General features: G+C 41.5%; 2 protein-coding genes across 6 annotated transcripts; both read right to left on the bottom strand.

The window, feature by feature from the left end:
- Positions 1-693: 693 nt before the first annotated feature.
- On the bottom strand, positions 694-8781 carry SMCO3 (single-pass membrane protein with coiled-coil domains 3). 3 transcript variants are annotated; one of them, XM_051784302.1, is made up of 3 exons: positions 8723-8781; positions 4519-4569; positions 694-2774 (listed from the first exon to the last, which is right to left on the bottom strand). In XM_051784302.1, exon 3 carries the CDS (start codon positions 2758-2760, stop codon positions 2083-2085), a length of 678 nt encoding a protein of 225 aa, XP_051640262.1. In that variant the 5' UTR covers positions 2761-2774; positions 4519-4569; positions 8723-8781; the 3' UTR covers positions 694-2082. The 3 variants fall into 3 exon arrangements, with proteins under 3 accessions (XP_051640262.1, XP_051640260.1, XP_051640261.1); XM_051784300.1 differs by lacking the exon at positions 8723-8781 and adding an exon at positions 5063-5116 and having other exon boundaries at positions 694-2777; XM_051784301.1 differs by lacking the exon at positions 8723-8781 and adding an exon at positions 5063-5115.
- A 57-nt stretch (positions 8782-8838) lies between these two features.
- ART4 (ADP-ribosyltransferase 4 (inactive) (Dombrock blood group)) lies at positions 8839-12398 on the bottom strand. Of its 3 annotated transcripts, none has more exons than XM_051784291.1 (3): positions 11853-12398; positions 9853-10579; positions 8839-8993 (listed from the first exon to the last, which is right to left on the bottom strand). In XM_051784291.1, the coding sequence occupies exons 1-3, from the start codon at positions 11943-11945 to the stop codon at positions 8878-8880; spliced, it is 936 nt and encodes a 311-aa protein (XP_051640251.1). In that variant the 5' UTR covers positions 11946-12398; the 3' UTR covers positions 8839-8877. The 3 variants fall into 3 exon arrangements, with proteins under 3 accessions (XP_051640251.1, XP_051640252.1, XP_051640253.1); XM_051784292.1 differs by having other exon boundaries at positions 11862-12398; XM_051784293.1 differs by having other exon boundaries at positions 12078-12398.
- Between the last annotated feature and the right edge of the window lie 781 nt (positions 12399-13179).

Below are 13179 nucleotides of genomic sequence, written 5' to 3'. Positions count from 1 at the left end.
CTTCATTGTGTATCCCACTTCCCCTGACACTGCTTAGTACTTGCTTTCAAGAAAATGTGGACAAACTGCCTGAAAAATACAAGAGATTCATTTTTATTCGACTCCACTATTCTTGTACAGCAGTGATTGGGAATCTCACAAAGAGCTGGTGGTTTTTCTTCCTAGTTTAGAACATACATTTGCACATAGAAAGCAGGAGCCAGGAACTCCTACCTCTCCAACACTCAAATATTGCTATTCTGCCTATTGACAATCTCTTGCCTCTACGCAAGTACCTCTAAACTGAGTGCCACTTGTGTCAGGAGACAGAAAACGTTACATTGTGGAGAAATGATGTCTCAGGTCACCATGTCATCCACCACAATACCTCATGCACGCAGGTAGTGCTTTTTGCCTCCTCTGAATTGCCTCTCCTGATGCACATAGCCTAGTGTGCGGCTTGTGCTGGTCTCAGTTTCTCAGTTCCTGGCACCCACCCACGTTCCTGAAGCCTGGACTTTCTCCCCAGTAACTGGCAGAGCTGGCAGAGCTGTTGAGTGCTAGCAGTTTCATCGCCATCTAATGGCTTTTGAGCACAAAAGCAAAGAGGAGTCAGAACAGATGATTAAAGTGAGACCAGTGGGGGAGGGGGGAATAAAAAGGACTCCATAATGGAAGGGTTGTGCAGCCTATTTATCCCTTTTGTAACCTCACCCATTTCTTTATTTTCATAGGCATAATCTAGTTATTAATAAATTACTATTGCTAATATTGAATATTAACAAACATGTATGAATTTGGACATGCTTTTAGTTTGGGGGAAGCTGGTACTAAAAAAGGAACCTATACACAATCTGACTAGATTGTGTCTATCAGTCTATCATGGATATAAAAAAATTATAAAATTTATAAATTGCATCTATAATGAAGATTTTAATATTTTCATTATTTGGTTTAAGATTGGGTTTTCAGAAAAAAAAAAGAAAAAAGTACAGAAAAGAAAGGTCTTACAATACGTACATTTTTATTGTCTTAAATTACCTTTTTTTTTTCTAAAATCAAAAGAAAGCAATCCACAGCAAATCAGAGCAAGAGACTACAAATCATGTTCTTCCTTCCATCTTTTGTTTTAAAATCTGAAAAATAAGGACATTTGGTAGCATATTGTGAAATGCAGAATCTGAGCATACTCTTGGCAGTCTCACATTAGTGGGACTGGGTAAAGCATTTGAAAATAACTTCAGTGCATTAATAGATCTGCAATCCTACAGGCACTTGTACATTTGTACGATTCCATTTCAGTCAACAAAACAGCAGCTTTGCAAAGAAGTTTTTACCTGTGGGTTTGCAGGAGCAGAGCATTACCAAGCATAAGAGGTTATTCATAGCCAGGCACACCTGGAACGTGGCAGCTGGTTTCTCTCAGCTGTGGGGCCAGGTTGTGTGTGTGTGCCTGTAGGCCCAGGCTTCTCTTACCTGCCAATCTACTGGGATTAGAGTTTATTTAAAGATCTCTGGCTGGCTCCTTAGGCAGGGATGGGACAGGAAATAGCAGCTAAATATGCTTCAGCTAGTCCTTATAAGTAGTTCAGTGAACAGGGAATCCAGTCTATCAGATTTAGCACTAATCCACACTAAGAGTTTAGCAACCACAGCTGTCCTGATGAAGCCTCCAGATGTTGGCATGGATTGCCTTATTGAAATTGTTTTCTCCCATCATGTTGTATATGATAAATGTATATATATGTATATGTATATAGAAACATAGAGAAAAATCAGACCTCCTCACCACCACTGCTCCAGCAGTGAGTATTATTGTCACTAGTATGAATTACAGTTCAAGGTTATCTACAATGCATTCCAGAAAATAGTGAAGGAAAGGTACAAAGTATTTGAAACATTGCCATCCAGAAACACCTATAAGCCAGTTTCGTATTAATATATTTCATTGCCAGTTCCCAGAATTGTCACATCTCTTGCTCTGCTGCCACTAATAAGAAAAAAAGCCATCAGTAGTTCATTTGTGATAATGAATCAAAAAGGTTACTTCAGGCATAGCTGCTGCAGCCACTGTCACAGGAGAAGAGAGAACTCTGACTTCATTCACTGAACTTGTTTTCTCACCAAAGAAGTCACTTCATGTATGGCACGCTGGTACTTTTCTGAGGCTGCTTTAAACTCAGCCAGGTGCTTCTCGTAGCTTCTCACAGCTGTCAGAAGCTCATTCCTCTCCACGGCTCCCAGGATGGCATGGAGGATCATTTCAATGCCAAGGCCAATAATGGTAATGCTAATTCCCCCAAGAACAGATGCCCCAATCTGTGCAAGGAGACTGATGAGCTTGCTCACAGTGAAAGTTAAAAGATTGGAGCCAAGAAGTTTGATAGCTACCATCCCAGCTGTTGAAGTTGCTTCTCCAAGAATAATGGAAAAAACTTTCTGAGCTATTGCAATTTTCTCCAATTCAGGCTCTTTGATGTCATATAGCTTCTGGTACAGCACTGGCTCGAGCTTTTCCTTCATGTCACTATCAATCTTCTGTACCTGATGCTGAATCTCACTCATCACTTGAATGATTATGTCACAGTTTTCCTTGACAGTACTGCTCTCTCTCATCTGAATGTGGGAAATGGTACAGCCCAGGTGTTCATTCAGCACTCCAACCAGCTCATTTGTTGCACGGAAATTTGTGGACATGCACTCAAGCAATTTCTGATGCAAATGGATCAATTCTTGCTTTCTCTTGGGATTGTCTGGGTAAAGAAGGTCGCTCAATGCCATTCTTCAGAAAAAGGCTACTTCAAGAGAGAAAAGAAATCTTTTACTCTGTTCAACACCCATAACTGTAGCAGTGAAATGTGCTTTGTCTCTGCCTCACTGGTTCTTTTTATGCTCAGCAGGTCAAATCCCAAGGCATATCTTACAAATCTTTATTCTTGGTTTGGATCTTTAGACAAATAATTGGAAAAGGACCTTTTAAGACACTGGGTATACTCAGAGCAGCAAAAATAGCTAACAAATATGTAATTAGCATAAATTGTAAATAGGACATGGTTCACTGAGAACTGAAGATTGAAACTGAAATTGGAACCTTGGAAACTGAAGATGATAGAAGCTGAACTAGTTCACTAAAAAATGGAACAATCTCATCTAATCAGCAAAATCTAAAATAAGCTGGGGAAATTAAAGGCTTGATTTAGGCACACTTCTGTATCAGCCTATTTTTTCAGTTTAGAGGCATCTGATTTTTCAGCAACCGTGATGACTGGTGGAGTGGACACGGTCTGTATCACCATAAGAGTGTTTTATGCCAGTGTAGCTTTTGTCGTCTAACATTCAAGAGAAAATGTTACTATATAAGCACTCTTTGCTTCTACTAATAAACCTACCCTTGGGAATTCATACAGAATAGTAAAATTATCTATAATAAACCTATCCTAACCTATGTCACCTTACACACATTTCCCACTGTATTTCCTTCCCTGATATTTAGCCTGTTCCCTCATTGTTTATTCACCTCCCTAATGTTGTAATTGATTTCCCATTGTTTTTTCACTCTGAATATCAAACCGCTGCAGACAGCCCTGTGACGTTCAGCACACTGTGTAAGCACCATGAGGTGCACCTACACCAGGTTGTCTCTGATGGCAGACTGCCTTGGAGCAGCTTGCCTTGCTTGCACAGCCTCACTCCCTCCATTCCCAGGGTGTCCCATGCAGAGCCAATGTCTGCAGATGCTCACCAAGCTCCTAGGACATGACTGAGCAGAATCTGGCCCTCCCTTATCACTGTACAGACCAGAGCACAAAATTTAACTCCCCTTGTGTCTAATCTTTATGGTCACCATTCTTCTCCGAGTTGTTGCTGGTTTGCCAACAAAAGGGCATATTTAATATATATTTCCTCATAACCTGCATGTCAGTACAAGAGTCCAAAGAGACTGAGTTCCCAGTGATCATGGAGTTACTCCTCATCACTAAGATTCCGTAAACAACACAGTGCCACTTCCCTTTGACTCCATCACCAGCTGCAAAGTGAAAATGCTTTAGCATGGTTTTGACTTAAATGCAAAAATCTTAGCAACAGGGGCAAACGATGAGTGAGTAGGATGACTCATTTCTTTGTTGGTACTTTTTATGTTCTCAGCCCTTTATTGCAAATCTGGGCCACTTTTGTGGCAAGTGCTTTGCATTTTTCCAAGATAAACCTCTTCTTGCTGTTGGTGCCTGCATATCACAGTTAGAACTACAAATAGTTATGTGTAGGGGACTACCTAGATTTTTCTTCTTAAAAAGATGCCTTTGTGCCATATTGGTCCTTTGTAATTCTTGCACTATCTGTTAACTGCAAATCATCTGACACTGACCCAGCTGTATTTTACTGAACACACCCTCCCCCACAAGGTCACAATTGAAAACCAGAATGATTTCAACAGTCCCTTGCCAACTTTTAATCTCAGTATTTAAATATAAGCCAGTCCGAAGAGATTTTTTTCTACAATATTTTGCACAGTACTGTGCATTTCTGTCAGCCACTTACCTTGTAGCTCTGTCAAGAGATTAAACTCTTTAACACATTTTTTTCTTCAAGCTGTAGGGAGCAAAGTACATATACTGTAAAGGTTTGTTATTTTCAGGAAACATAAAGCCATGTCAATGCAAGTTATGATTTCATATCACTCCTGCCTCAGGGATATCGCTGACTTACTCTCTGACTCAGTGTCATATTAGAACCTTTCTACTCCGGTAGTGTTTTATTGTAAGGTAATTTGCTTTACTTATTTGTAGAAACTGAGAAGATAAAATGTTTCAGAAGGAATAGCACTTCAACAAACATTTTACATTCTAGACAGCTGTGGAGGAGACTTTTAGCTTCTATTATTTACGCATGATTATTTCAGGTTCTTATAGCTGCTCTAGATTTTATGTCTCTTAATGCTAAGATTACTTCTTAGTCTTCACTTTTGCTATTTTTTACATTTTCTTTCTAGAGTTAGGCAGGCCACACATATTTCTGACAATTTCTCTGGCTCCAGGGAGATTTTCTGCAGAAACTTTTCTAATTAAACATTTAGAGTGCCTACCTGATTTTGTCTGAATGCTCCTGGTGAAATGTGTATGGGACAGTAACTTCAGCCTCTTTCCCCTGTGTTCGTCTGGTGTTTTCCAGCAGCATGTGATGAGTTAGGGATTCGGAGGCTGGGCTTCAGCTCCATCCTGTTGCCTGCCTGCTTGTCATTAATTCTATTGTGTGATGTTTACCCAGATTCATCTATTTTTCTTCCTCCTTTCCCCTTCCTTCCAATTTTAACAGAATTGAGTTTACTTAAAGCTAGTTCCCAATTGTTAGATCCTCCAGAGACCTCCTGTTCCTGGAGGAAATAGGTACAGCACAAATCCCTCCTGACAGAGGTACCCTCACAAGTACCTACAGAAATGGTTGAAAGGGGATGGTGTTACTTTCTGTTCTCAAAACATAAAAGGTGTAGGACAGCACTTTTTGTTCAAATAGGTACAGGATTAAGTTTTTCACCGGGATTTATAAATTTCTATTGTTTAGAAATATAAACATTCATGTTTGCAACTATTTCTTGAAATAATGAGTTTTTACAATTACTGTTTTCTTATATCTGTGAATTATGGAAGAAAAGTTGAACAGTCCCACAAAAACAGAAAAATAGATACCACAGACAGTGAAAACAGGCTTTGTCTGTCCCAGCAAGACAAGGCTGTACTTCTGTCTTCAACCAAACAAAACATCTTTTGTGTTCTGATCCTTAGAAAGGTGGACCTGCAGCCCACAGGAGTCTGGTCAGGAATACTGCTTCCCCTCTAGAGAATAGTTGAGTTCTCAGATGAAAGCATAAGATCAAGCATGTAATGAATACTCTGTGATGCTAACTTGATTTCATCTGAAAGCTGAGCTGCTGTATTCAACCCAGATGAATACAGAGTGCCAAACTCTCTTGTCAGAGCTGTAGGCATGAGAAGATGAGCTGAGAGAGAACATTAAATGATTTAACCACTACAGTTCTGGAATCGTCAATTAATTGTGACTCCTATTTTTTTTAACTGAGAATGCCATGTAGTCCTGAATATCTTCTGATATTGGACTGAATTGAATTGAATTGAATTGATCTGGCTGGCAACTGCCTCTGTGTCCAATTCTATAGGCTGGAAACTGATTTCATGTCTTCAGTGTTTGCAATGGACGCAAATTCTTCTCTTCCAGAGCCTCTATCACTTGGAACATGACAGAAAGTAATTTGAAAAATATGCAAGCAGTTTTGTTTCTGCTTTACTTTGAGTCTTTAGGGAAAATTATTAGCTATTGTTTCAGGCCTATTAAGTTTGAGCGAAAGACTTTATTTGGAGTGTCTGTCACCCTTTTTTACTGCAATTTGCCAGGTCTCTGATGCCATGAGAATGGAAGAAATGGTGCAGAGACCCACATCCAGCTCTGGACAGCAGTGGAGGCTAAAATCAATTTTGCTATTTCACAAAATATCAGACTACTTTTGCCATGGGAAAGAAATGCAGGAAAAGGCAGAGGGTTGAACTGAGCTCTGAGAAAAGTCTTTGAAAGTATACAGTGGGATGGGAAGTTGCAACTGCTAAGACACATCTGCACATCTAACCACAGCAATATCTGTGTCAGCTGCAACCAGTCTGGCTTTAAAGTAGTCTGGCACAAGCAAAAACAACAGCATGCTATCCCAAGACTGTATCTGCAGTTGGCCTTGGGAGAATTTTTAGGTGCAAGCAGAAGGGCATAACTTTCTTAGTAGTCTAAATGGCATCAAGATGGGACCCCAAGCAAGGAGAATGTTTTGTGCTTCCACCTATCAAGGGATGCTTGCATCATCTAGTCGCTGTATGAACTGACTGATAAGGGTCACTTTTCAGAGCACTGTAGCCTGACAAAATATTGAATTACTCAGTCTTCAATTGCTTTGTCTCTTGAATGTAATGTCATGCATTTGATTTTGCTGTGTTTATTCCCCCCTCCCAAGAATATGAGTTTAATTCTGTGTACACCCACCAGTATATACAAACTGAAGGATTATAGTTCTAAGGATGATGTAAAGTAGATTGTTGTCTAGGACTCACACAAATTTACCAATAAACACCAAAACACAAGCATAATTCATCTACAGCACTTCTCTTGAAGTGCCTTACAACTACCTTACAATACCACAGAAGGCAGCTCCTCCTCGAGCTGAACACCGCAACACCTCAGACTTGGCTCTCTACCCTCCTCTTCACTTTGTGTTTTCCTTCAGCCTATCCCTCAAGAGCACAGATCCATAAAAAAAAGCCTGAAAACAGCAGCTGACTACTCAGAGGAAGCTTTCAGGGTGCTGAAGCCACCTTGTGAAGGATTCCGAGCCTTTGTTAAAATGGCTGAGGCCTGCATCCCAGTGATTGCCCTTTAATCTGGTAAAACCTGATGACATCCAAATTCCCTAAGTGTCTACATTTCTAATGCTAACATTTCTCTTGTACCTAAATTCGGTATTCCTTGCTGCAAGATTTCCAAGGAAATGGGAGCACCAAGCTTATGTGGAGCTGCTTCAAGAGGCAAGCAATTCATATAGGTGTTTTGGGCAGTTCTTACTTTTGACTAACCAGCTGACCAGCAGCTTGTGCAGTCCTGTTCTATTCAGATCTGTTTTGGATAACAGCAATAAGTTGTTGCTTACTGTTTCAGACAGGAAAGTGAATACTGAACTCCAGCTTCCTGCCAAGACCATCAGTGCCTAAAAGCTCGGGTTATTTGTGAAATGTGTCAGTGAGTTTCAGCTCAATTGATGACTCCACTGCAAAGTTAAACCACCATGACTGGTCTTCTTAGATCAGTAAGATAACCCCACTGACCATAGCCTCAAGCCCAGGGCTAGCGTCAGTAGGGTTGAAGGACCAGGGGTGAAGAAGCGAGGCATGCTGGAAAGGGGAATTGCAGGCAAAAAATGTTCCTTATCATTTCCACACTGTTATTTTTTGAAGATAGGAGAACTCCATAGCTCTAAGCCTTGAGTGTTTAAGGCTCCAGAAGTGCCAAATGAATGCATAAAAGTGAGAAGAGTCTATAGCTAAATCAGAAGTTCCATTTTCAATTTATGGTGTTGATTCAACCTCCAGCATTAGACATTACTCAGAACAGCACAGTAGAAAAGCAGGTAAACAAATCTCAGTCATATTCAACACCCGTGAAGACAGCAGTAAGGCTCCACAGACTATCCTTCATTTCAGCATGAAATGACCAGCATGCATTTATTGGCCACTAGAGAACACAGGACCTGTCTGATTTTTTCAAAAGTAATTTTAAAGTCAAACAAGATGAAGACAAGTCTTGTGATTCTCTGCTGGTAAGTTCATGTCTCAGCACAGCTTCATGCTTCTGTCCCCTGTGTGTGAGATGCAGTCAGCCTGAGATGAGAGCTGTGGTATTGGTGCATGGCATCATGCAGCTGGGAAAAACTGCTGTGCCACAGATTTTACTGTCTCCTGGGACCCTGCACTCAAAGGAGATATGCAAGGCTGCACAGTTACCCACTTGACTTTACCACTGTGGTGCCTTTCACAACCCATAGACAGACACTTTCTCACTAAAAATAAAGGTACTAAATAAAGGGTCCAAAGTCCCTGTGTGTCTTTCCTGAATGCCTAAGGGAAAAGCTACCTACAGTGAAGGGTATCCCAGACTTAGTCTTCAGAAGGGCCATAGATAACCTTCCTCCTACCTGAATGGGTCCAGGGAATGTCTGTTTTGATGAACCAGACTGAATGTTCCAGTCTTAGCTGGAGAGTTGCAGCTGAAAGCAAAGGGAAGTTTGAACCTTCTGTAGCAACAGGAACTCCAGAGACTGAATGTCTGTGAACTCTTCTTGGCTGCTATTCATGGGATGCAGCCAGAGAACCAAAGACTGTGGGCCAAGCACATAGAAACTGCAACCACACCAGGAAGAATGGCAGAGGCAAGGGCAGCGGAACCACTGTTCTTACATCTTGAAGCTGAAAAAAAATCAAGACAGAAGTATTTAGGACTCTTTTCACTTCCTAAAGCTTGCTACATTTGCTAACACATCCTTTGCCCAGAAAAGCCATTTTCTCAACTATATCTACTACTTTGGCTTGGTTCCAGGAACAAACTCTTATTCCTGAATGATTGTTTCAAGTTCAAAGATTGCACTGACACACTACTCTCCAAAGAGACAAAAGCAAGAGTCCAGTATTGGTGGTGGACTTACAGAAAGATGGAGATGTGCAACAGGCCCAATGAGGTCTTCCAGCACAGAGTTATCCCTATAGCCAGGAAACTCAGTGTGTTCCTTGCCAAAGGATACCTTTTCTCCCTTCTGTCTCAGGAGAGAGATCACAGCTAAAGCACCAATAGTTTGTTTACACTAACCTCAGCTTGACAGAGATAAGTAGTAGCTTCACAAAGTGGTAGTGGACTAGAGTAGTCCTGATGCTGGAAGTGTAGCAGCCTTGCAAACCACCAGCATAAATATCTGGGTTCAAACTGCCAGCAAATCTCACCTGCCTTTGCAATAAGAACACTGGGGACCCAAATGCGTGAGTCCTACAACATCCTTGCAAAGGCACCTGGGACAAATGGAGGCTGCAAAGAACCCTGAGACCAGGGTGTATCAGGTGGCTTCATCTTTAGTGACCTGTGGAGTTCTCCCAGGTTTCACAGCAAATGGGTAAAATCTGGGTCATGTGGCTCTTGTAGGTGAATATAGCGGGCAAGCTACAGATTTGCCCTTGAGTGTGACCCTGTGTAGGTGCAGCTGGTGAGGGCTGCTTGGGGTACTGCAGACCAGACTGCCCTGTGCCCCCACCGCATAGGAGAGGCTGTATACAATACCTTCCACCAGCTGGCAGTGGTACTTGCTGTAGTTCCCCACAGAATGAAGATGCAGCCGGTTACCGTCCTGTGTCTGAATGAAGTTTTTGACAAGAAATATCTCGTAAGGGGGAATGAGGACTTCCTTCTCAGATGTGTAGTAAGAAAAGCCTTGCATAGCTGCTCCCAGGCAAGTAGTCACTGTAAACAAAGTTTCATTCCCAAACTTCTGGGCTTCACTCCTGAGGCGGGAGGCGGAAGTGAAACGGCCAAATCGCACCCTGCTGCCTACCGTGGCCTCGATATATAAGTCTTTTACACCCCTGTGCACCTGGTAGCACTTACGTTTCCCCATGCTTTCCTTGCTGCTCTGCCATTCCTTCATGATCTGGATAGCAGTTGTTAGGTAAAAGTGAAAATATTTGAAACTGAAGTTTTGTCTGTAGTGCTCTGGAGAGATTCCTGCTGTAGACGTAGCCCAGTTCAGCTGAGAGTGCAGGGAAGAGTTCATGGTGTAAGCCATGAGGACTATGGCATGGCTGTCATGCATCTCCCTCAGGAGACCTACAGGGCTCTTTAACAAAGCCTCCTGAGCCTTCTTCCAGAGGTTCAAATAGTCCTTGTTAACAGCTATTTCCTTTTGAAAATAGTCTCCTTGCTCCAGTTCTTCCATCATCTCCTCTCTGCACCCCAGATACTGGTCATCAAAAGAATTCAGAGCCATATCCATCAGGATGTGGGACATAGCCTGCAACATAAAACCAAATTAAGATTAGCATCAGAAGTATGAACTTCTCGTGTATCTCTATAAATGCTAACCAAGTTTTTCTCTACCCTTTTCTCGCTGCTTTGTCATTATTGGCAGAGCAAGCAAGGCAGGTAGGCAACTTAGGCAAAGACCTTTCTGAGCAACCTCAGGCCTATACATCACCTCAGTCAGATGCCAGTCAGGATATCAGAGTTCTTATTTGATGTGAATCAGTCACATTAAAAACTTCAGGAGAGCTGGCTCTTCAGAGGGTGATGGTATAAAGCCTGTAGGACAGACCCATGGTCCATTTATAGCAATATTCTGCCCAGGATTATTAAGTGGTTTTGAAGAGGGAAAGAATAAGCAAATCAATATGCTAGGGCAGTGTAACCTGAACACTCAGAGGTGAATTTCTTCTTCCTGTCCTTCCAAATCTCTTGGACATGTTTTGGCTCCAGGGAAATAATGTAAAGGACAATATAGTAGCAGTGTGACAAAACTTTTGTTCATCCAGTTTGTCTCAGTGAGACCAGCTGGACTTGTCATGTAAATAAATATTAACCATGAGTAAGGATTCACACAACTGGGTCCTATAACAGGAAAATAACCTCTAATATATTCTGCCTATGAAACAACCAGCTGATTATGTGTATCTAGCATTTCTAATTAATAAAAACCTTGTGTAATAAGATCTAAGAAATTGTGTGAGTTATGCTTTTTGATCACCTAGTAGACTAGTCAAGTGCTGTAGTCAGTTGATAGTTGAATTCTACAAGTAGCTAGATATTCACTTTAATCTCAAATATTCATCCTAGACATGTAACCAAACTGACACCTTTCTTAGCCTCTGAAGTTATACTGGCCCATAAACTATGCAGGGATTCAATTTATTTCTCATTGAATATCATAATTGCTTTGAGGGAAAGCTAAAAGGTCATCAAAATACACAGAACAATATTTTTACCATCCCATCCAACAACACACTGTTTTTGTCAGAGCCTCAGCTGAGACAGGTGGGAAAAGGAGAGGAGACGATGAGGTCTACTCATAAAAATACTGCAGGAAACCATCTGGCTCTAAACAAGAGGAAATTTCCAACCAAGCGGTTAAAAGAATTAGGACAGGTAAGAAATGGAACAGAAGAACTGAAAGCAGAAAAGTTAAAAATTAACTAAAAGCTCCTTAAAGAAACTGTTTCAAATGGGAAAAAAATTAAAAACTTATTTCAGTGAGGTAAGCAGTTTCACCATTTCAAATAAAGAACGTTTACCCTTTTTACCAATATTTGTGAGGAGACCAGCAACAGGAGGCTGCCCAGCAGCACTGGCTTCCCAGAGTCCACCCAAGGCACTGGAAAGAACATTTTGTTCGGGAAGAGGTCATTTACATCTGTTTCTTTCCCTTTTTTCCTGAACTGGAAAATTCTGCAGTTTGTAATTTGCACTCAGGTTTTGGTGACAGTTCTTCAACCAAAGATCATTCACCAGATTCTTACAGCAATTCAGAAGTCATTAATCATCCAAGCAGACAATTTACTGGTAGAAATGTGCCCACAATCCATAAGGAAAGGTCTGGTTGCACCAACTCCAGCTGATGTGAGTGTCTGTCACCTTAATAGCTCTTTTAATTCCAAGGTATCCAGTGTTCTTGTTCTTGCAAAAAGGAAGAAAATCATGGCTTGGAGAAGTCTAAGGCAGTTGTCCCTTGAGGAGTGATGTGTCAGGATGAGTACTCCCTGGTCAAGAGCTTAAAAAGCCCTTTTAAAGAAGTTGGCTCTCATAAAGCCAACACAGAAATGCAGAGTAGGTTGGGATCCCATCTGGAAGCAGAGATAACCTAACTGTCCTTCTCTTCCTTATCACTCCCTGGTTTCTAATCGTGTGTTGCCAATCCTACCCTTACACCACTGCAGAGCTGCACCTTGTTGGACTGTTTACATTGGGTACATGCAAAATGAGTGTGCAAATGCAGATTCTGTACTGAGTCAAACCCCTCTCTAGCAGCTGATTTCCAGACCCCTTCCAAATAACAGCACAGAGTTATTCCCTTTCAAAGCCCCATGGCCTCTGATAACTATTCTTTGTGGAAAAACAGGCAAGAGCTGTCAGGGCCTTGGTTCTGATCAAAGAGAAGTGAAAATCATTTTCCATGGCCTGCTGGTGATAGGCTGGGTGAGAGGTGCACCTCCAGTCATAGTGTGATCTCCTGAGATGAGATGTTTGTGCAGATGCTTAGATTCTGTGGATAGAGAGCATTTGCCAAATATTGCTGAAATAGGGTGAGAGGTGACATAAAGGTCTCACACTGGGCTGCTTCCAAAGCAGCTGATGCTGCTGACAGTATCTGTCACCACTGGGGACATAAAATGATGGCATGAAGAATGATACAAAGTGATAGATGGAGACTACCTACTTCTCCTTTTTGGAATGTTTCTGTTATTTTGGGCTGTATTTCAGAAAGTGGTTGTTTGACGGTTAAAAGTGAGTTCACAGAAGGGTTTGTGAATTAACTGAGGCATCTCCTCTTCTGTTTATGTAGAGATAAAACAGAGCTAAACTGAGATGTGTTCCCGTGGGAGCTTGGCAATCATGATAAAA

The sequence above is a fragment of the Manacus candei genome, unplaced genomic scaffold (genome assembly GCF_025592945.1).
Source record: "Manacus candei isolate 608988 ecotype Guabito, Panama unplaced genomic scaffold, ASM2559294v1 h1tg000018l, whole genome shotgun sequence".
NCBI lineage: Eukaryota > Metazoa > Chordata > Aves > Passeriformes > Pipridae > Manacus > Manacus candei.
Note: the sequence above shows the minus strand (reverse complement) of the source record. Positions and strands in the feature narration are given on the sequence as shown.

What these genes read in the sequence shown, in the direction of transcription:
- SMCO3 (XM_051784302.1), bottom strand. Translation starts at nt 2,760, where the DNA reads ATGGCATTGAGCGACCTTCTTTACCCAGACAATCCCAAGAGAAAGCAA.
- ART4 (XM_051784291.1), bottom strand. Translation starts at nt 11,945, where the DNA reads ATGTTCTTTCCAGTGCCTTGGGTGGACTCTGGGAAGCCAGTGCTGCTG. An exon ending in CACAAATATTGGTAAAAAGG is followed by an intron (nt 10,580 to 11,852) that starts GTAAACGTTCTT and finishes TTTATGTTGCAG; the next exon opens with GCTATGTCCCACATCCTGAT. An exon ending in CCACTGCCAGCTGGTGGAAG is followed by an intron (nt 8,994 to 9,852) that starts GTATTGTATACA and finishes ATTTTTTTTCAG; the next exon opens with CTTCAAGATGTAAGAACAGT.